The sequence below is a fragment of the Trichoplusia ni genome, chromosome 4, assembly GCF_003590095.1.
Source record: "Trichoplusia ni isolate ovarian cell line Hi5 chromosome 4, tn1, whole genome shotgun sequence".
Classification (NCBI taxonomy): Eukaryota; Metazoa; Arthropoda; class Insecta; order Lepidoptera; family Noctuidae; genus Trichoplusia; species Trichoplusia ni.
In genome coordinates, this window is record NC_039481.1 from 16887792 (window position 1) to 16910301 (window position 22510).

Below are 22510 nucleotides of genomic sequence, written 5' to 3' on the forward strand. Positions count from 1 at the left end.
ATACATTTGAAATCGCTAAAATTGATAAATGTCCTGTACGAAAATATGCATAGATTATACTTAAAAACCTTCCTCATAAATCATTTTATCTTTTAAAGAAAACCGCATCAATATCCGTTGCGTAGTTTCAAAGTATTAAGTGGTCAAGGGGAAATAGGGACAGAAAAAGCGGTCCTGTTTTATAATATGTAGTGATACTCCGCCGCACGACATGGCGGCAGAATTAAACGATTATTTGGAATCTCAACATATCCAATACCAAAACTTATCAAATCTGTTTACTGGCTTCTTTTAGTTTGCATATAATAAAAGCAACGTTCTCGACCTTATTGAGCCATCCAAGTTCTAACGATTCTTAACAAAAAGAGAATCTAATAGATTTGTAATTTTAGTGCTTATTAATTTTACTTCAATAGAATATAAAGTCCGTATTATTTTGTGTTGAGGGTATGTCAATAAAACTGCAAAACATTTTTTTAGAAATAATTGCACTGTTTACTTTTAAGCTTCATCATGCAAATAAATATTTCATAACAATTCGAGATTCAAGCAAACTTGTTTGGCAACTTGAGTACCTTAACAGTTAAATAGTCACTAAATATGCATACAGTGATATTTGAAGAGGTTCTATATTCTGGTGTTTCAAGATGCACATGATATGTGCATACTGCAATAAGGGATACACATTTATTAAAAATGTTTAAAACAATTGCATGTACTTATCAATATAGATCTTATCATAATTTAAAAATGTAGTTTGTTATCAAAAATAGAATTGCAGATAAAATCATCCAATGCAATTCATATACTGTTATAACTTTGGTTAGGTAATCTTCCAAGATCTTTGGTTATAGACAATTCCATGACTTACTGTGATGTGCAAATATTTTTTATGTAAACACTAGTGTACTTGCTCTATGTGAGTCCCTAGGAAACAAATCATATAAGCATCTACAATTTATAAATAAAACTAACAAAATTGCTAAGTTTCACATCAAACCTCCAAAAAAGAGGTTTGTCTATCATTAGAAACATAATACTTTGCCATTGTTTTTTACAAAAATCATTTTACGAATGTGAGAAAATAAATACAAAAAAGGTAAGTACTAACCCTGTTGTGCACAAATAAACTGAGCACATAAAAATGCATTTAAAAGCTAAAAGGAAACCTTTAAACATTAGAAGCCATTAATAATAAAAATATTTAAATGATGTGATTAAATAAACACAGCCGATTAGAATATCATAATGCTAATTTGGAATGTAAAGGTTTATAAGTTAATATTATTTAAAATGTTTGACACTTAAGCTTAATATAAAAAGCTAATAATAAGTACTACTGTTTCCATCACAATGAGCTCGCTGCATAATAAAAAGCTGCCATAAAATACAAATAGCACAACTGATTACTCAGATGGAGTCAAATCTTTTTCTGGCTCTCCTTCAAATAAAATTTGTTGAAGTAAATCATAAATGGGCTCGAATGCTTTCCGGCAAGCTGCATTGGTTGGAGTGAGGTAGTCATGCATATCATGGTGACTGATGGTGCCATCGGTTTGTATAAAGCCTTTATCTATTGGAACCATTTCAACTTTGTTCATGTTGACAACTTTTTCACGTAGCAGCTGATTGATTTTCGCATTCTTCTCTCTTAAAGTATTTGGATATTGACCACGAGGGAGTAGACTCTGAAATGAAATAAATAGAAATAATATTGATACAAAATTAAATAAATAAGAAGCATAACCCTGTTACTTGTAAACAACTTACAGGCAATACAATATAAGCACTTGGGTGTTTTTCCCTGATTGTTCTTATGATTTCTAGAATTCCTTCACAAACTTGCTCTGCAGTGTGTTCAACATTACTTGTCCCGACATGAACAACTATTACCTAGAAAAATAAAGACAATGAGATGGGTGATTTCAAATGTAGCACTGAAGTATCAATATAAGTTATGGTATTAAACTTACTTTGGGATCAACATGGTCAAGTTCTCCATTCTTAATGCGCCACAATACATTTTGAGTTTGATCCTTGTGGATACTGAAGTTGAGGCAGTGGAGAGGTGCAAACCATTGGTTCCATACTTCAGTATGCTCTAGTGCTTGTAAAATGGAGTCCCCAATAAAAATCACATCACCATCCTTCCCTTTTGCATCACTTACAAATCTATTATGCTGAAAGGAATATTTCAAGATAACAAATTAGACTCTCAAACAATACTATTCAAAGTTAGTTAGCTAAATTTTACAGCCAATAAAAGAAAGCACTCAAAACTTCAGACAAACATTAATTTTAATCTGCAAAAAATATAAGAATTAAAAAAAAACCGTAATCTTTTCATCTTTTGAATTATTCGTGTAAATTGTTAATTGAATGTAGGTAACAATTAATAACGAACGGAATAAAGAGAGATCTCCGATTATTAGTAATTTAGGTCGCAAGTGCAATCAGAATCTAATTAAAATTTTTACCACGTATCCGAATCACAAAATCTAGTGTGAATTCAACCGTCTAAATTAGTAAGTTCTGACTGCTCATGAATCAATATTATAATTGAAAACTTACAATACTATTCCACCTTCCATCGCCTTCCGTGTCTTGCTGAGGAGTGGCAACCGAACAGGGATTCATTCTTTCTCCGCAATGATACTAAAAATGTATCACATTAAATAATGTATCCTAAAAGTATAATAATAAATTACCACATCAACTCTAACCACGAAGATGAAAATAACTTGGCGGTTTCAGTGTTAGATGGTGTTAGCTGCCGTCACTGTCATCAGTTTAATATCTGTCAGACTTGCAAGCTGTGCTTGCTAGTGTCAGGTACCTATATTTTTAACAAATAAAATTCAGGAACAACAGGTATCTTAAGGATATTCTGAAATCGTAAAAAACATAGTTATATTTTATGAATAGAAATTAAATAAACTATCGCTTTTTAAATTTTTTATTAGACAATTGAAAAAAGTATCGATCAGCAGAGGAGTACTTCATTCACATTGACATTATTTTGACATCCTCTAGATCTGACAGTATTTTGTGTCACACTGTCACTGAAAGAAAGGCACTGGGTTATGCGAATGTGAGTAGTTTTCGGTCTAGTTTTAGATTAATAATTAGTTTATACACAGCTGCTCGCTTAATTTACTCCGACCTACTACTATGGACGAGCTATCAAGCTTGGAAAGTAAACATAGAAAGGAAAAGAAAGAACTACAAGCACAACTCCAAGCATTAAAGAAAGCCGCAAAGAATGATAAAACTAAAAAGAAGGAACTTGCTGCAGAAATTTCTAAATTAGAGACCGAAATGGACGCTAGACATAAACAAGAGCTTGAAAGTATACAGAAAGATACGGAAGAGGTTACAGACTCTGTTATTAATATTGAAAATGAGGTTGCAAAAGTAAAGATATCGAAGGCTCAAAAACGTAGAGATAAGAAGTCATTACAAGAGAAGGAAAGAGAAGAACAAATTAAACAACAAGAACAAGAAAACTTGCATGGCCCAAGAAACATGGAGTTGCAGGAAATTAGTGTGAAGTTAAAAGAGAGAGGACTAGAGATATTCCTCATTCCTTCCGATGGAGACTGTTTGTACAAAGCAATTGCTCACCAAATGTTAGTAACAAAAAGGAAAGAAGTGTCTGTAGAAGAACTAAGAAAAAATGTATCAGATTATATCCGGGCTCATAAAGATGATTTTATTCCATTCATGAGTAATCCTGACACATTTGAAATGTTGACCGATGATGAATTTGAAGAATACTGTAACAAAATAGAGAATACTAAAGTGTGGGGCGGCCAGTTAGAAATTAGGGCATTATCTAACCTTTTAAAGTGTCCTATTAGTGTTTTACAAGCTTCTGGACCTAATTCTATAGACCAAGGAACAGAATTTGAGGGGACACCCCTAATTATAACATATCATAGACACATGTACAGGCTAGGTGAACATTACAACTCTACAGTGGGTAGCTCTAAAAGTGTAGCTGAAGATTAGACTTTTAAAACAAGGTTTTATGTTATAAGCTCCTTAATTATTGTAATTGTTTATTTTTATTACTTTATGTATCTCTGTAAAACAATAGCTTTCTTCATTGCTGAATAATTAGCTTATGTAAATAATCTATGTATTTCTCATATTATATTTTTTTACATGGTAATATTTTTTATTAAAAATCACAATTCATTATAATAATTTATTTGTGAAAACAAGACACATATAAATGTTATATTTCACACAATTTGTAAGTAGTAATAAAACGCAGATTATTATGCTCCATTTTGAACTGGGGTTTCAGTGGCTGCATTTTCACCTTCAGCATTATGCTTGTTGGGATCATCAGGTTTCATATGAGGGAACAATAGAACCTCCTGAAACAAAAAATATGTAGGTTATACAATAAAATTAAAAACATCTATAAAATAAATGGTATTTGTTGAAAAAAGAAAATGTTGCAACTTACCTTGATGTTGTTAGAATCAGTGAGGAACATTGTAAGTCGGTCAACACCTAATCCCCATCCAGCAGTCGGTGGCAAACCATATTCAAGTGCTGTACAGAATGCTTCATCTGTAGGTGGAGTCTCATCATCACCAGCTGCACGGTCCTTGGCTTGCTGCTCAAACCTCTCCCTCTGAGTAGCTGGGTCATTCAACTCAGTGTATGCATTGCATATTTCTTTCTTCATCACAAAGAGTTCAAACCTTTAAGATTAAATAAGATTTATTACACAAAATGTATATACATCCATAAAACTGTCATGAACTGTTATTCATTAGGAGCCTACCACCATTTTTCAAAAACGACAATGCACTGCACAAAATTACAGACAGCCAGGCCTCTGCCACAGCTGCAAGTTTTTCTTTAAGAAATAGTGGTTATAAAACTGATGCAGTAGCATAAAAGAAATAATTATCTACCTTTCTGTCAGACCAGGTATGTCCCTGTGATATTTTGGACAATGGGCTCATAATCTGAGGGTGATCCAGGATAAATGTGGGATTAATACATTTCTCTTCAAGGAACTCTCCCACCAATTTGTCCAGAAGCCTTGCTGTGGTCCTTGGTGCAGGGCACTCCACCTTAAAAAAGAAGATGTAAACATGATAACATGCATATACATATACAAAAAAGAATAGGTGACAAAAATGTGGGTTACAAAAATTAGAATTTTTATGAAATACACTTGCAGGCAATGACTTTGTCATAATAATATAATGTTATTAATAGTCTACTTCATTTATTACTTACTTCATGTTTTTCACATAACTGACTCAGCAACTGGTTAGCTTCTGCAGTATCTAGTTTATCAGCAGGAGGCAGTTTGGTGTTCAGAGCCTTTTTCTAAGGTTGCAATCATGGGCACTCTGGCAAAAGGAGGAGTGAAGTCAATTTCCACCTCCTCACCATCTGGACCATCAGGACGATATTTTAACCTGCAAAACAATTATATAGTAATTCTTAGAAATCTATAAACAACAATCCTTTCATATTTAATTACTGACAATAATTTATAGTATTGAATTCCAAAATCAACACACTCTTATCATTGTTGTAATGCCTGATAACCTATTGTTAAACTCTGGAGTAACAAAGAGGTTTCACAGATTTATTGAATGCAACATGCAAATTATATTAACCTAAGATAGCTTAATGAAATTGGAGTTCAAAATGTTAATAAAAAAATGTGCATAGACAAGTACAACAGTACAAATTAAATTATAAACCCTTTTTTTTTCATGAGTATAAGATGCGCAAAGTGATCCCCACTTACTAAAGTAACATGGTTTTTTTTTGGCATTTATGCAATTTTCCCGTGTTTTCTCATCTCTAACACCTTCCAAAAAAAAAAACAAAAAAAAAATCCAAGAAGCCAAAGGGAATATTTTGAATAATTGTAATCATCTCAACTCGGGATGTGGCCTCAGACCTCTGAAAATATGAAAGTAGTTTGGGTTAACTGGCATAATTTTGGCATTTCTGCAATAAAAATTTTACTAAACTCATAACTTAATTTTTCAGACAATTCTCATCAGTCTTAAATCCAAAAGAAAAATTAAAAGAACCCAGTGAGGCAAAAGGGAAAGCTCTGAGTGATATATTTAAACTAGAACTTGTGGAAGATAAAGATGCTAGAGATATTCAAACCATCTGGGAGGAGTACCACAAGAACAAACAGGTCATATCAGCCACTATTCCCAGAGACACATATGCCAACCTGCAAGACAATATGAAGCTAAGCCCCACATTTCTGTTCCCGCTGCCTCGTTCCCAAGGCTATGAGTTTGTTATGTGTCAGAGCTATGGCAATACTGTACATTTTACACCTCTGCTGGCTTATCAGGTTAGTTGTACATCATCTTTCAGCTGAATAGTACATTACTAACTACTTAACACCAGAATATTAACAGTTCTTATTTTTAGCCACACATTTCCATATTAATCAAATATTATGGTTTTTATTGCTCAGGTACATAAAGAAAATGCGCCCGAATGTCTTACTATGGTGCACTACACAGAACTTGCTGAAAAGGGTATTATTCTGATGCGTGGCGAATATGACAAGGTACATTGTTATAAGGCAGAATTTTATATATTTTTTCATTATTAAAAAATATAAGAATTATGTATATTATGGTGTCAACATCTAATTGGTTGGTTATACTACATATTATACCGGGTAGTAGTCCTGAGATTATATTATGGAAGGAAAGATCTCCTCACACCATTTGTCTCTTAACCAACAACCAAGTAATTGATTTAAATTGCCTTTAGAAAATAATAAATTACTAAAACTATTCAATTTTTTTTCTAGAATGTACTTGATAGCCAAGAAGCTCAATGTCTAGCAAATCAGTTCCAGATGTACTATAGTGGGAAAGATGCGACAAAATTGCAGCTTCTTCAAACATTTACCAAGAATCCTGATACATTCAAGCACATGGACCTGATAGCGCAATTAGAAAATATTTCTTTGTCCTAATTAGAATAAAAGATGTTAATGATAAATATTGTTTGAATTATTAATTATATTAAGTACATAATATGACAATAATTAATTCAACCTATGCGGGTAATATGCGTAGTCGGGCGTATCATGAACAATGACACTTAACGGTGAGTCTGAAGATACGGTCGGCGACGACGGAGCCGGCAGTGGGGAATGGGGCGTACTACAATTTTCAGAGATAGCTCCAGTTCTAGAAAACTGGTGGAATATTTGGTTTTCTTGCATATTATGACTTAATCTAATGTAATCCATCGGATTGTGCACTATAATCTCTCTATTAGTGTAGTAAGATTCTTTCGTGTTGTTATTTTTTATACATTTTATGACATTATCTTCACATTCTTGGTAGCAACTTTCTACAAATAGATTTTGCAAGAACATCTTTGTTTTTTTCATTACGTCCTCTTCAATAAATGTAGCGTTTCGTTTAAGGTACATGGGTATTTCTGACATAAACTCTTCGTACAAATTATACCCACAATCGTCATGAAGACTTTGATTAGACGACGTCGTGAGTGTTGACACAGACTGGGCTCCGATGCTGTTAGGAGATTTATCTGTTATTTCATTTGAGTCTAAAGAAGTAAATAAATCGGAATTTTCGGTCAACTTGACTTCACGATTATTTACATGCTTAATAGACGAGTCTTCATAATTGTATGATTCTTCTGAAGGACGTCTATTAGAAACTAAATCGATATCTTCATCATTAATATGTTTAATACTTCTATTAATGTCATGTTCAGACAGTCTAGTTCTATGTATATTCATTTTACCTATCATTTTGTTTTTCAGAAAATCTTGAATATTTAAGTTGTGGCTCGGTTCTAAATCTACCAAAGCAGGCCTTGTAATCGTTTCCGATCGAACCGCTTTTGGAAACATGCTCAAAGTTAATCTCTTATTTGTTATGATGCAATTACTTATTTTAGTACAGTTAGAAATATTACAAACTTTACTGATGTCATTTTCAAATGAGCGACGTGCTCTTTTTCTGATTTCATCTAAACATTTGCGCGTTTTTCGCTTCTTACGTTTATTCATATTTGGATTAGTTTCCATTACTTATAATATTTTGTATTTACAACAGGATCTATTATAATTTAGAAATCCACGGAGAACGTAAATAATCACTGTCATTTCATTATATTGTCAAACATTAGGTACGTTATTGGTACGTTACAAGGGCACCTGCTGAGCAACGTGGTAAGCAAAGACTAAAACCATTTGCAGATACCACCTGCTTTTGCTTTAGAGTTTTGTTGCAGTTTGGACGTAGAATAAAGTCATCTGAAAAACTCAGATTAATGTTTGCTCCTTTTTTTCTGTAGCATAGTCGGATCAAATAAAAAGTAAGGCTTACAGTCCTTACGTACCTACACGTAGTTTTTCTCTTAAATGCTAATGGTACAATAAAATTGTGAATTATATCTACAATTCTACACATCTTGTATCTTCGGTCGGTGTCAGTAGTCTTTAATTGCTGGCTTTAAAATCGCTTTGTTTTAATTCGATAATAACATAACGAAGAGATCCATAATATATTATTGAGCCATTTTTTGTTACTAGAAATAGAATACTCTATTAATTTAGGTAGGTACTTAAAAAAAGTACATAAGCAATTGTAATAAACTGATTTATTTTGGTGATGTTCTCTATATTCGGGTACTATTTGTTTAATTTTGTTTATAGGTGGCTTTTATTTTTAAATAGGCTTCAGGCAAAAAGACACTCTGAGTTTGTTTACACTAATAGATGAATTATAATTTCTTTATCTTGAGCGGATGTGACCAGAGTTTACTTGAAATGTTCGTTATTTTTATTTAATAATATCCATACTATAAAATAGTGACGTAAATGACCAAGGCAAGTGTGTATTATAGAGTTTTTCGGACATTCGAGGAGCAAAATGTATATATTTCAAATTGAGTACATAACATATTATAATAGTTGTATTTTTATAAAGTTATTGCCAACTTAAAATGTCTTTGGATTGCATATATATGAAAAGTGTTGCCAGACGAGGTGTTCTTTAGAATATGTAATGGTTTACAGTACTGGTGAAGATAAAGCAAGTACTGCCTAAGCTCAAATGTTAAGATTATCAAAATGCCATCGGGTATCAAGTGACTTACATAGGGCATAATCAGCTCGATTTAAATAATAGCGTGTAAATGACCCTACCAGTTTTTTGCATTTTTATTGTTGGTCACACGCCCGTTGAGTATTGTCATGCTTATGTCAGTCAGTCACTCGTCAGTCAAGTCGTCAAATTGAAATAGATTCATTGAAATAATGAGTATAATTTGAAATCCTTAATGTTTAGGGAATGTAAATTACTGTGATATAATTAGGTAAGGCACGATTAATTAATGCCAAAGTGGCCGCTAACTAGTTTATTTTTTTCTAGATTAATTATAATGTTATCGTGCAGTGAATTAAATTTATAACGGGGTTATTTATGCTAAGGTATGTACAACAGCTTTGATTTTTAAGCAATTCTAACTTATTTTGAACATAGTCATGATCATGTCTTATTATTATATCTTGAAACCGTTCTCCAGTCTTAGTCTTAAAACCAATAACGCTCTTTATGGAAGGCAGCTAAAAACGACATATATTTTGTAAACTTTAATGAATTGCTTACCAAATAATATACAAACATATTTCCTACATTACTTTTGTTACCGGCAGTGTGTTTTAATGCTAGTGCTTTAAGTATTCTTGCATTTGTACAATGTTATTAATTGATTATATTCAGATGTTGTCAATATGAAACAAAACAAATGTTCCAAGCGCAAAATTAAATTTTCTTTAAATAATGATAATTGAAGACAGTGTCAAAGTTGCTAGATTAGTTACCAGTTGAATAATTACTTGTATTTAACTGTTTATAGCTATCACTGAGCACCTGCATCTTTAACATGTCAAGGGTTAAACAAATTGTTTCCACTTCTAAGATAGCTCCCTTACCCTCAGTTCCCTTTTCTACAGGTGAAGTCAAGTTGGCCCATTGTGCATATTCTATATTTTATATATTTTGATGTAATGCTAATAAAGTGATAATAAAAGTCAATTGAAGAAACATGTACAACAATAATTTACAAACATAATATAATACTTATGGAGTAAAACCATGTTTCTTCAATTGACACTATGTTCAGTGGCTAAGTTAATAATTTGATGTAAGAGATTAGTTTAAGCTGTTTTTTAATTTGCAACTAATCCCAGCTAAAGCAGACCGAAGTACAATCATTGGCTTGGTTGGTTGTTTGGCCCCTTCTGTGCTGCTTTTGGTTTTAAATGTAGTAACAGTATTTTTTGTTTAAACTAAGTATATTGAAGATAGCTGCGATGGCGCGCATTGTTCACAACGCGGAGGCTCGGTGACGGGCGCTGAGGCGGCATGGCGGAGGCGGAGGGTGCCGGGCAGCCGGACGCGGTGCTGCTGGCGCCGCTGTCCGAGGACACGTTCTTGCACAATCTGCACGTGCGCTACAAACGTGACATCATATACGTGAGTGCAAGTAGGCTAGAGCCGAGCGCGCGGTCGCGGAGCTCCCGCAGCTAATCCGTGCCGCGTGTTGCAGACGTACGTGGGCAACGCGCTGGTGTCGGTGAACCCATGCCGCGCGCTGCCGCTGTACTCGGCGGAGCTGGTGCGCGCGTACCTGGCGCGCCCCCCCTACCAGCTGCCGCCGCATCTGTAAGTGAGCCGGCTCGCGCTCAGCTCGCTGCTCTGCCTCGTTGTGTGCATCGCTGACGTTATTGTGATTTCAGGTACGCCATAACGGCTACTGCGTACAGGTGGGTGCGCGACAGGAACGAGAGCCAGTGTATAGTGATCACAGGTAAGCTGAGCGTATTTGCGTGGGCACGGGGATCGACTGACTGCAGTGGTTGACGCGCACTCCGCTTGCAGGAGAGAGCGGCGCCGGCAAGACGGAGGCGGCGCGTGTGTGCCTGCAGTGCGCCGTGGTGGCGGGCGACGGGGGCGCGGGCGGGGGCGCGGCGGCGGGGGGCGCGGCGCCCGCGCTGGCCGCCGCCGGCACGCTGCTTGAGGCCTTCGGTAACGCCGCCACAGCGCGCAACCACAACGCCAGCAGATTTGTGAGTACCGAGCGCCCGAGCCGAACTTGCACTCTATCGTGAACACACCTTTATAAGTAGCAAACGTCTTTGCAGGGCAAGTTACTGGAAATTGAGTTCGACTTCAAAGGAGAGCCTGTGGGTGGACATATAACTCATTGTAAGTGCTACTTTTGTATCAAATTTTTACATTATAATTAATGGGGCGCGCAAGAGAACGCCAAACCGTAAACGTAGGCTTTATTCTTTAATCAAATGTACCTACGATCGATCGGGCGACCAGAGCTTTCGCTTTGTAAATCTGTAAAATTATTGAATAACATTTGGGTACTACCATATTATTATGTATTATTTTAAGACGTAAGAGCTTTTGTTGTAAGAACTGTTCAGTAAATAAGTAATCTGTGATATTTTAATTGTTTTGGACGCAGATCTGTTGGAGAAGGTAACTCGCCATTTTTGTCAATCCTTACTAATATTATAAATGTGAAAGTGTGGATGTTTGGATGTTTGTTACTCAATGACACAAAATCGGCTGAACAGATTTGGATGAAATTTGGCATGCATGTGCCTTTGACATGACAAAGAACACAGGCTACCTTTTATCCCGATTTCTTAAGTAGTTTATTATGTTGCACACTGTTGACTGCCAATATCAACAATTTCTCCTACCGCGGGTCTGCTGGTAGAGATTTCTTTAGAAATAAGCAGAACCCTTGTACATCCTATTGTGTCATGTTGTGTTTTTCTGTGTACATAAATAAATAAATAAATAAATAATAGTTTCCAAGGGAAAATTGAAAAGTTGCGCAAAAGCTATAAAATTAGCTGACTAAAACTCTGACTATACTATTATAATCCGCTATAATTTCGAGTTATCTACCTGTATAATGTCTTTTTTTCCCACGGGTAGTCTATGTCCATCTTTAAGGTCTGATTAATCTAACTAATAATGTTGGCGCGCGAATCCTTCTCGTATATATATAGCTACCTAAGTTTTATTATTCTAAGTGACTTTAATAAAAACAACTAGGTACTGGTATATCTGCGTTCTAACCAAAGTGAAAAACATTTTCTGCTGAGCGAAAAAAATTAAAGATGTGGAACAGCTTTCTCAACTCCAAGAACGTTATATACGTTTTTTGAAAATTACTATAATATTTGAAACCTTTACAGTAAAAGTTTTAAATCCGCATTATTACGTACATATACACATATATTAATTTTATTTCTAATAAAACTGAATATGTTTGGTGATTGTGTCAATCGATGATGGAATAAGAAATAAGAATAGAGTAGCGTGTACCAGATAATACATCAGTAGGGTTACAGGAGCGCGTGTGTGGCGTACTGGAGGGCGAGCGCAACTTCCACGTGCTGTACCAGCTGCTGGCAGGCGCCGACGTGCAGCTGCTCAGTGAGTACTCCTCCACGCCCCCCTCGCCCCACTCGCCCCCTCGCCCCTCGCTACACTGTACATGGTCCCTACACTGTGCAGAGCGGCTGCGGCTGCAGCGCTGCTGGGAGCACTACCGCATCCTGCGCGGCGAGGAGGCGCCGCCGGCGGCAGGAGCGTCACCGCGCCGCGCGCCCCCCGCGCCCCCCGCCCCCGCCGCCGCCGCGCCCGCCCCGCGCGCTGCTGCGCAGGACCGCGACCACTTCGCTTTCACCACGGTGAGTGCGGCGGCCCGACCCCCGCGCCCCCGCCCCCCTCGCTGGGCGGCTCTGAGCGTGGTTGTATGCGCAGGCGGCGATGCGCGCGCTGGGGTTCGGCGGCGGCGCGTGCGACGCGGTGCTGCGCCTGCTGGCCTTCATGCTGAAGCTGGGCAACGTGGAGTTCGAGCCCGTGCACAACATCGACGGCAGCATCGGCACGCGCCTGCAGCAGCAGTACGGTGAGTGCGGGCGGTCGCGCCCCCGCGCCCCCTCCCTCCGCCCCGCCCCACGCTCCGCCCGCTCACGCGCCGCTGTTGCAGAGCTGCTGGAGGCGTGCGCGCTGGTGGGCGCGGACGCGGCCGCGCTGGCCGCCGCGCTCGCCGACGCCGGCGCCGCCGAGCCCGCCGCGGACCTCGACACCGGTCAGTCACTCAAACCACTTAATATGACACTTATTTTCATTTAATCTAAAGTGGAGATGTTTCAACATGAATTTTGACATGAAAGCGTCGATTGCTTCTTCATCGCACTGGAACCTTTGACCACGTTAGGGCTTTGGTCAGGTCTGTATGGAGGATGCTTTCTACTTTTGCTTTTTGAAATTGATTTTTTTTTTGAAATTGCCCGAGAAATGTGGAAACGACAGAACTTAAAAGCAGGCCTCGTAGGTGTTGTTTGGGTAAATCTGTTGGATGTGTGGGGGTTGTGCGCAGAGAGCTCGGAGGGGTCGGAGGCGGGCGCGGAGGCGGGCGCGGCGCCGGGCGGCGAGTGGGCGGCCGCGCTGCGCGACCAGCTGCTGTGCGTGCTGTACTCGCGCCTCTTCACCTGGCTCATCAACGCCGTCAACGACTACATCAAGGTCGGTACCTGCCGCTCCGCGCAGCCCTCACTCACTCGAGCTGAGCCCTCAGTCACTATACGTGCATATGTGTGTGTCGCAGCCGGTAGAGGCGGGCAAGCGGTGCTCGCTAGGCATCCTGGACGTGTACGGGTTCGAGTCTCTGGCTCGCAATGGGCTGGAGCGACTGTTAATTAACTACGCGGCGGAGCGTGTGCAGGCCGCCGTGACCGGGGCCACGCTGAGGCGCGAGCAGGACGAGTACGCGCGCGAGGGCCTCGCCTGGCGCGCGCTGCACTACCACGACCACGAGCTGCACGCCGACCTGCTGGACGCGGTGAGAGACCCCCCCTCTGCCCGCCCACCACTCGCCCCGCCCCCGCCCAGCCCCACTGACCGCGCGCCTCCCGCAGGGCCCGGACAGCGTGTTGGGCGTGCTGCGCGACTGCTCGGCGCGCGGCGCCAGCGACGCCAGCTTCCTGCAGCGTCTGCAGCGCCGCCGCCACCCGCGCCTGCTCGTGCTGCCGCCTGACCACTTCCAGTGAGACACACACTTCTGCTTGCTAAAATATATTTTATTTTATTACTGGCGGATCTAGTGTAATATTTGAAATGCACGAAATGCCTCGTCTCTAATTTGTCTTATCGAATACGGAATAATATAGCGGTGGTGTGCTCAGGGTGGTGCACTTCGGCGGTGGCGTGGTGTACAGCGCGCGCGGCATCGTGGCCAAGAACCGCGACGCCGTGTGGGCGCGCGGGGCCGCCGTGCTGGGCGCGGCGCGGGAGCCGCTGCTGCGCGCGCTGTTCCCCGGGGGCGCGGGGGGCGCGGGCGCGGGCGGGGGCGCGGGCTGCGGCTCGCCGCGCCGGCCCGCCGCGCTCGCCTGCCGCCAGCGCGCGCTCGTGGCCGCGCTGGTGCGGCGCCTGCCCGCCTCGCCGCGCCTCGTGCGCTGTCTGCGCAACGACGCCGCGCTGCGTCCGCATCGGTTCGACGCCGCGCTGCTGCGCCATCAGATCCGCACGCAGGGGTGAGTCTGCCCGCCTCCGTCTCCGACCTATCCCACGCCGTCGCTGACGCTCTCATCGTGTGTAGAATCATGGACATGGCGCTGCTGCGGCGTAGCGGGTGGTGCGAGTCCATGTGCGCGCGAGCCCTGGTGGCGCGCTACGGGCTGCTGGGGACGGGCGGCGGGGGCGCGGGCGGCGCGTCGCCCTGCCCGTCGCCCGCGCCGCGCTCGGACGAGCCGGTGCGGGCCGCGCGCGCGCTGCTGCGCTCGCTGCCCATCCCCAGCGCGGAGTTCGCGTACGGGCGCAGCCGCGTGTTCGTGCGCAGCCCGCGCACGGTGTGGGAGCTGGAGGCGCTGCGCGCGGCGCGCGTGCGGGCGCTGGTGGTGGTGGCGCAGCGCGCGTGGCGGCGGCACCGGGCGCGGGTGCGCGCGCGCGCGGCGGGCGTGCTGGCGCGCGCGTGGCGGGCGTGGCGCGCGCGGCGCGCGGGCGGGGGCGCGGCGGGGGCGCGGGCGCGCGCGGCGCGGCTGCTGTGGCGCGCGTGGTGCTGCAGCGCGCGGCGGCGCTACCTGCTGCGGCTGTGGCGGCGGCTGCCGGCGCGCCAGCTGTCGCCGGCGTGCGGCGCGTGGCCGGCGTGTCCGGCGCCGCGCCTGCTGGGCCGCGCGGACGCTCTGCTGCGCCGCCTGCATCACGCCTGGCGCTGTCGCCTCTACCGCGCCGCCTTCGACCAGACGGCGCGCAACCGCATGCGCGAAAAGGTGACTCTAGGTCTTAAGGATTTTATTAGGACTACATGTCAGGTGTTATGAAATGAAATATCTGTCTTGTGAACATACAATTCACTTTCTTTAAGGTACGGACCCCTTAAAAGGATTAGATCGTTTCAATGTATGGAAACATATATTATATCAAGACTTGTCGACAAATGAGGTGTCGCATAAAGCATGTCTGACTAGCTGTTGTCTGCGACTCTGTCCGCGTGAACTTAAGTAACCCCCTTTAAAATTTTAAGGATCGCCGTGCACATATTTTATTAGTTTAATATTATAAGCTTTGACCCCCATTCGCCGTCTGGCGGGCTTGCGCAGGTGACGGCCAGCGTGCTGTTCAAGGAGCGCAAGCTGAACTACGCGGCGAGCGTGGCGCACCCGTTCGTGGGGGACTACGTGCGGCTGCGCGCGTCGGCGGCGTGGCGGCGCGGGCTGGGCGCGGCCGGCGACCGCTACGTGGTGTTCGCGGACGTGGTGGGCAAGGTGGCGCGCTCGTCCGGGCGCGTGGCGCGCTGCCTGGCCGTGCTGTCCACGGGCGCGCTGCTGCTGCTGGAGGCGCGCTCGCTGCGCCTCAAGCGCCGCGTGCCCGCGCACGCCGTGTACCGCCTGTCGCTGTCGCCCTTCGCCGACGACCTGCTCGTCGTGCACGTGCGCGCCGCGCCCGACGCGCCCGGCGAGTCCGCGCCCGCGCACGACGCGCCCGACGCGCACGACGCGCCCGGCTGCCTGTTCGGCGGGGAGGCCGCCTGGCGCCGCCGCGGCGACGTGGTCGTGCGCACCTGCCACGTGCTGGAGCTCGCCACCAAGCTGTTCCTCGTCGTGCAGAACGCCGTGGGCGCGCCGCCGCACGTCAACATCGCCACCGAGTGAGTGCCCCCCCCCCCAGCCTCCCCCCCTCCCCCGGCCGCAGCCGCCAGGGCTGACGAGGGGCTGACGAGCGCGTGTCCGCAGGTTCGAGGCCAACTTCGGGCAGCAGCTGGTGACGCTGTCGTTCCACGCGCTGGGCGGCGGCGAGGCGGGCGCGCGCCTGCTGCGGCGCGGCAGCCGCATGGACGTGCTGGTGTAGGTGGTGTCGGCGCTCTGCCGCCTCGTCTTATGATAGTGTAAGTGTGCGCCGGCTCGCCCGCCTCACTGCTGCACGCTCGCCGATGACACTCGAAATCGTTTGCGTAAGGAAAATCAAAAACACACAATATTGTTTAAGTATGATTTGAATCAAGGTCCTGCAGTCTAATTACACAGGTTAGCTGGCAAATCAGTCGCTGTGCATACGTTGAGGTCCTGTGTGTGTCTCTGTGCGTGTCTGTATGTGTGTGCCAGCTGGCGGGCGGGGCTCGTCGCCTCCCTCTGTAGATATAAGATGTCGTTGCGCAACGTGTCAAGTGCCAACTTAAGTTATTTAAGTCTGTGAGATCTCTTTGCTTCACTAAGTTAAGATTTTCCAAGTTGTAAGTAATAGTTAAGTCCCGAGCACGGAGCTCCGTGTTGCGTTGAGCGCACTTACTGTGGCGAGTTCTCGTGGCCAAATCGTTCATTTAAAAATATCGTTATTGTATTAAATGTACCTTAAAGCTGACAATTCGACGTTTCCGATGTGTTCACAAAAAGGAACAATTCGATATTTTTTGTGGTTAGTTATACTTAGGGCCTCCGCTCCCCGTCAACTAAACAGTTCAGTTGTCGTCGCCCATCGACCAAGTGTTTAGTACCAAGTGTCACAGAACTAAGGCTTACGCTACAGTGCACCTGTTTTTTCTTGTAAGTGGTAAACAGCAAACCGCCGTCATTTTAGTACAATCAACAGAGTTGATGAAAAGGTTGGAACAGTTTCGTTCATGACAAATACCTTGATTTTAGAAAACATCTCAAAATTTCTTTGAACTTCCGTCATCAGATAACAGAAGCCAATTTCAGAATGCATCTTTCAGCATATCGATGTGTCCAATAATGCCAGCGTTAGCTACGTCTACCATGAGTGCAGCCGCGTCCATTTCTTTACTCACATTATCCGGCGGTTAAAAGCCGCAATAGTTTCCAATCAAATTAAATCGTTTATTTATTTATTTTCTGACAGGAAATTAATTAAGAATATGTTTTCCTTTAAGTCTGTTCGTATGCTGGTATCGAGATAGTGTTTTCTTCTATTCTCGTAAAATATCTAAGAATTTCGATATGTTATTTACATAACATCCATGTTATTGAAGTGATATCAACGTTCAATAAGTATCACCGCTACGTCATAGTACCAAAAGAAATCCTTTTAGTCGATAGTTGCACCACAATTAGTCGGTGCCCCGAGCATGGATCGTCGTGAAAAGTCGTAATACTAATTTTATATTTCTTTACGATACGACCTCGGTTTCAGTTCAACTGCTACAACTAGCAACAAAAATAGGGACTCATTGACGTTCTAACAATTTAATAATGTTCTCTTCAATTTGCAACATTACATAGGCCAAAAGTACTCGGGATGAAGAATGTGAAAGATATATAATTATGATATAATAAGACGGTACGCTAGACGGTTTTTGACATATGTATCTGATATGTGTCCAAATGCATCTATTAATTTGCGTTAATTATATCAAAAACACCCAGACGTCAATAGAACAATGCCTACTGATACTAAACTGTTGTCAGTGAGCGAAGGCCCTTAAAGGCGTAACCGCACGCAATCGCTCGTCGCTCGTTTACAGCGACAAACCCAATCACGTGACCCCATTTTTTAAATTTCCCGCGACTCGAAAAGTCCTATAGCGATACCTGGCGCGGCTTCACGGAGTCGCTCGTCGCTCGTTGGCAGCGACAAATATGATCATGTGACCCCATTTTAAATTTCCCGTGAACCGAAAAGTCGCTGTTTCATGGAGCCGCTCGTCGCTCGTTTGCAGCGACAATCTGGTCGAGCGACCCCATTTTAAATTTCCCGAAAAACAAGAAAATTATATCTTTAATCTAATTGTGAACTGGCTATTATGTAGAAACAAGTGTGATTAAAAGTTACAAAGGTACATTTTAAACTCCATAAAACTGTACAATAAGGAAACAAAATTATGGTTTAAACGTACATTGTGTCCATACTTTACTAATATTTATGCAATGTTTTAAAGTATTTACCTTGCCCGATTCTATTATTTACGGGAATTAATTTAGAGACCGTTTGCAGCACCACTTTTATTTATTATTTTAAATCGACTTGTCTCGAATGCTTAATTTTTTCTTTTCTTTTCTCTATTCTATAGTGTATTAGTTACCCATGTTCTTTTTTTTCGTCAGCGACAAAGCTCAACATTTATCTTTTTTTATATAGCTCAACATTATCACTACATATCACATGACCAGAGTTGCTGTAAACGAGCGACTGCAAAGGCCGTAGCTCAACGTTTTTAGCTTTGTCGCTACCTTTCCTGCGACCATATATTGTCGCTTTTTCGACCCGCGGGAAATTTAAAAATGGGGTCACGTGATCAGATCGCGAGCAACGAGCGACCATGAGGTTACGCCTTTACAGTCGTCAAAATTGTGTCGGCTTGCCAAGACCACATGAGAGGTAGAACACAGCTGACAATTAAACTGAAGAGGTTTGACAGGCTATCAAATTGTACATTGAGTCTCGTTGTATCGTTATTAATTCGATTTAAAATTTAAATATAATTTCCTGGTCGCTTTGATAATATTATTCGAGCTAATATTATTTCCATATATGTGTGTTTCCAATTGGAGTTGATTCTGTTGTTTTCTGGCACGCCTTTGCAAGTTTAAAAGTAAGCACTGAATTGAAAAACAGATTTGAGCTTTAGATTTTGCCATGTTTGTCTCGTCGAATTGTCGGCTTTACTTTATAAGGCCAAATGTGAACTTTGATAATATTGAATAGGGAAGACGCCTTGGTATAAAAGTAGTCCGTCACATAGATATTAAATGAATATTACGTACGGCACTATTTTTGCCTTATCTGAATAATGAAAAAGCGAAGTTCCATTCACGGTAATTTGATCATTTTACATGACACGGTAAAAACAATTAAAAGGTATTCTTCGGATGTCAATCAATTTAAAAAAGTTAGGTACCTTTTTTAATCATGCATAATTATTACAGATAGGGGCAGATATTGAAAAACAAAATGTCATCGTCCCTATTATTCACGAGGACAGTTAATTTGTATAGTAAAGAATTATATTTTGTTGAAGGTTGTATTTGAACTAACCAAACTTATTAAACACGTCCCGAATTCCAATTTAAGTTACCATGTACGTATGTTCAAGTGTTGCAATATTTTTATAAATTTCGAAGAACTAATGGCTGACCGCAATGCACAAGTCGAGTGAAGTATAACATAATTACTGCGCGTCTAGAAGTATAACATCCTTTGTAAACACTTTACCAATTGGTCACAAGTTTAGCATATCATGAATTCACCGAGCGTCTAGTCTTGAACTCTGGTTATTATATATGAGTGATCTAGCCATTCAGGCCACCCTGTTATAGCGAACAACGCGTACGCGTATTTATTTCCAATGCTCGTTTTACAGTTCTTGTACAAAAATGAGATACGCAACCAAAAGCTAATATTCAGAACGGTAAAGTAATGTGAGCGAGCGCGCGGCGGGCGGCTCCGGCTTCACAAGACGGTACCGCAATAACTAAACTGTTCTAGTACGGGGTGGGCCTGTAGCGTTTGACAATAATGCCCTACCGCCAATAGGCTGGATGCTGTACCCCCGTGCCTTAGCGCCGCCGCCCGCCGCCGCCCGCCGCCGCCGCGTCTCTCGTGTTCACCTGTACACTAGATTAACTGTATACTATTAGTATAAATGCTTTAATTAATGGTACTGTGTGTGTGCTACGTAAAGTAACATCTACGAACGATGTTGTTCGAGTGATAGTTTATAAGAAAAAGCAAGTAAGTAGATAAATAATGGTAGATCTTCGCGTTCCAAATAGTAGGTATTATAATTGAAATAGTAATATTTAGCAAGTAAGGAGTAAGTAGTAGAGCGTGCCGGCAGGCTGCAGACTGTTGTAATACTCTACAAAGTATATTGCTGTTAAAGCCGTTTGTGAAGCACGGTGCTGCTCATGTACAAACTGACGATTTCTGTTGAATAAATTGTAATGTTATGTTTTTCGACTAAAGTACTTGTGCAAAGGTTTTATCGTTTTTAATAAAAAAAACAAATGTAACCCGTTTGTTCATTGTACCGATACCTACCAACAACATGCGAACCCTACGTGCGCGCGTGCGTACTGATCAAGATAATAATTATTAAGTCTCGTTTTTGTCGTTCCTCATCATTAAAAGGTTAATTTGGTTGCATTGATTATTAATATCATTATCTCTTCATGAGTTCAATACTCCTGTATACGTAATAAGTGCCTATCTGTAAAAGGTCTCGAGTTGGATTCCAAGACATTTCCACGTGACATCACAGACAGTTTGTTTTAGTTTAGAAAGATCATATTTTCAGCAGGTACACGGTCCTGCGCCCGGTCTCTTGCGGTAGGCCCACCTTGGTGTTCCAGCGGCTTTCGAGACTGAGGCTGAGGAGAACTGGGCCACGATTCTTCTTTTTATAACAGCCGTTGAATGAATGGCAATTGGATTAAATATATAGGTACACTAGCCCAGCCCATTCGTGACCAGAATATATAGGTTTCATTAATATGCGTTATTCAGACTCTTGTGGAGCGGAGGACTAGTTCAATACCGACATGTGCGTTAGAAAACATTGAATCATGCGATAGCATTCGTACCTGCGACTCCATGAGTGTACGTGGACAGTGGACAGCACACAACAAGGACTCTGCGTGTTGGAGAGCTGCGGCTCCGTGTACGCCGTTTAAAAGGACCGGAAAAACCACCGATTTTAGACGAAACTTGGTAAACAGATAGTTTATAACCATGAATTAAGCATACCATTCCATACGATACTATTTACCCTTTTGTAGCGGGTCGGTCCGCGGGCTACAGTTAGCACAGAAATAAAATTGCACTCAAATACTTTTCAACAGTTTTATATTTTCATACAAATAGATATATTTTATTAAAAGTATAATAATATGGTGTCTCGCCGGAGCCGGGTCGGGCGACACTGGCGGCGCGCGCGCACTCGCTCGCCAGGCTGTCGCGACTGTGGCGTGACTGTGGCGCGACTGCAACGCGACAGTGGCGCGACTGCAACGCGACAGTGGCGCGACTGCAGCGCGACCGTGCCTCGTAGCGCTACACACCGATTTGTCTAAACACGACAATATGTTATGGACCTAGAGGATAGTCATTAGTGATAATTAACTACTCACTAGTCGACACTTCATTCAGTCTTCTCGTTACACTCAGCTCATACGGAACGACAGATACCTCTATACTATAATACATAATACTTAGATAATATAGATTCTTCTAAATACTCATGTGAACATGAAACGAACGTATGATACATCATTTGACTACATACATGGGGTAATACTTAGGCCGACAACAGTTGGGAGTGTCGAGTCATACAGCTTGCAGATGGCTCAGTCCTCGCGTGGCCCTACGCGTGTCACAACTGAACACCCACGAATGATGGCGAGGCATCAGTCTCGCCTTCATAGTTACGCAGTTACATTGATATTTGATAGTAATGATACCTACTCACTAAAACGTACTGTATAAACCCTTGAATTTTCGAAACAAAAAATAGTAAAATAAGGCGTAGGCACTGAATCTGGAACATCAAGACTTAGGAACTTGTCGATTCCTTCGAGACTACGTGACGTATAGTCTGTAGCTCGAGTCCTGCACAGCCGGCGCGAGAGAAGTGAACACATACTACTGTCAGTCATGAGTACGCATCATCAGTGTGTTTATGTACCCACGTATTTTATAACTGTAAACCATTGTGGTGGTTTTCCTAAACTTATTTTATTTTCTCAAGATTCGACAATTTTCTTTGTTCGGTCAGATCTTTTTCGTACGTCGCGTTTGCGTCATATTTTTGTCGAATGTTTACAAAGTGTTAAAACTTTCAATATGTTGTTTGTTATAATTAGGTATATTGTGTTGCTCTTCAGCACTGCAATAATGAAATACTGGTGATATGATATTGAGTTGTAAACACGACGCTTGTTCCCTATATCTGTCTGTCG

The 22510-nt window shown here is 42.4% G+C and overlaps 4 protein-coding genes and 1 pseudogene across 4 annotated transcripts; 3 read left to right on the plus strand and 2 right to left on the minus strand.

Annotated features, from left to right (window-relative positions):
• Nucleotides 1-469: 469 nt before the first annotated feature.
• On the minus strand, nucleotides 470-2870 carry LOC113493339 (platelet-activating factor acetylhydrolase IB subunit beta homolog). Its single transcript, XM_026871274.1, has 4 exons — nucleotides 2572-2870; nucleotides 1974-2180; nucleotides 1771-1893; nucleotides 470-1688 (listed from the first exon to the last, which is right to left on the minus strand). The coding sequence occupies exons 1-4, from the start codon at nucleotides 2635-2637 to the stop codon at nucleotides 1407-1409; spliced, it is 678 nt and encodes a 225-aa protein (XP_026727075.1). The 5' UTR covers nucleotides 2638-2870; the 3' UTR covers nucleotides 470-1406.
• A 114-nt stretch (nucleotides 2871-2984) lies between these two features.
• Nucleotides 2985-4171, plus strand: LOC113493338 (deubiquitinase OTUD6B-like). Its single transcript, XM_026871273.1, has one exon. The coding sequence runs from the start codon at nucleotides 3172-3174 to the stop codon at nucleotides 4009-4011; it is 840 nt and encodes a 279-aa protein (XP_026727074.1). The 5' UTR covers nucleotides 2985-3171; the 3' UTR covers nucleotides 4012-4171.
• Nucleotides 4172-4196: 25 nt separating this feature from the next.
• On the minus strand, nucleotides 4197-5505 carry LOC113493147 (annotated as a pseudogene).
• Nucleotides 5506-5699: 194 nt separating this feature from the next.
• Nucleotides 5700-7023, plus strand: LOC113493148 (ATP synthase mitochondrial F1 complex assembly factor 1). Its single transcript, XM_026870970.1, has 4 exons — nucleotides 5700-5713; nucleotides 6037-6358; nucleotides 6485-6580; nucleotides 6830-7023. Exons 1-4 carry the CDS (start codon nucleotides 5700-5702, stop codon nucleotides 6995-6997), a joined length of 600 nt encoding a protein of 199 aa, XP_026726771.1. The 3' UTR covers nucleotides 6998-7023.
• A 1916-nt stretch (nucleotides 7024-8939) lies between these two features.
• Nucleotides 8940-20566, plus strand: LOC113493149 (unconventional myosin-Ia-like). The gene is made up of 19 exons (XM_026870972.1): nucleotides 8940-9493; nucleotides 10360-10541; nucleotides 10615-10730; nucleotides 10805-10875; nucleotides 10947-11134; nucleotides 11210-11273; nucleotides 12438-12530; nucleotides 12612-12711; nucleotides 12745-12787; nucleotides 12861-13008; nucleotides 13090-13220; nucleotides 13269-13628; nucleotides 13711-13944; nucleotides 14021-14148; nucleotides 14288-14635; nucleotides 14701-15075; nucleotides 15166-15370; nucleotides 15701-16248; nucleotides 16334-20566. Exons 2-19 carry the CDS (start codon nucleotides 10431-10433, stop codon nucleotides 16446-16448), a joined length of 3378 nt encoding a protein of 1125 aa, XP_026726773.1. The 5' UTR covers nucleotides 8940-9493; nucleotides 10360-10430; the 3' UTR covers nucleotides 16449-20566.
• Nucleotides 20567-22510: the final 1944 nt, after the last annotated feature.

Coding starts and splice junctions, on each gene's coding strand:
- LOC113493339 (XM_026871274.1), bottom strand. CDS start 2,637: ATGAATCCCTGTTCGGTTGCCACTCCTCAGCAAGACACGGAAGGCGAT. Junction 2,181..2,571: donor ATGGAAGGTGGAATAGTATT/GTAAGTTTTCAA, acceptor TATTCCTTTCAG/CATAATAGATTTGTAAGTGA. Junction 1,894..1,973: donor TTGACCATGTTGATCCCAAA/GTAAGTTTAATA, acceptor TTATTTTTCTAG/GTAATAGTTGTTCATGTCGG.
- LOC113493338 (XM_026871273.1), top strand. CDS start 3,172: ATGGACGAGCTATCAAGCTTGGAAAGTAAACATAGAAAGGAAAAGAAA.
- LOC113493148 (XM_026870970.1), top strand. Junction 6,359..6,484: donor CACCTCTGCTGGCTTATCAG/GTTAGTTGTACA, acceptor TTTATTGCTCAG/GTACATAAAGAAAATGCGCC. Junction 6,581..6,829: donor TGCGTGGCGAATATGACAAG/GTACATTGTTAT, acceptor TTTTTTTTCTAG/AATGTACTTGATAGCCAAGA.
- LOC113493149 (XM_026870972.1), top strand. CDS start 10,431: ATGGCGGAGGCGGAGGGTGCCGGGCAGCCGGACGCGGTGCTGCTGGCG. Junction 10,876..10,946: donor CCAGTGTATAGTGATCACAG/GTAAGCTGAGCG, acceptor CTCCGCTTGCAG/GAGAGAGCGGCGCCGGCAAG. Junction 12,712..12,744: donor CCGCGCCGCGCGCCCCCCGC/GCCCCCCGCCCC, acceptor CGCGCCCGCCCC/GCGCGCTGCTGCGCAGGACC.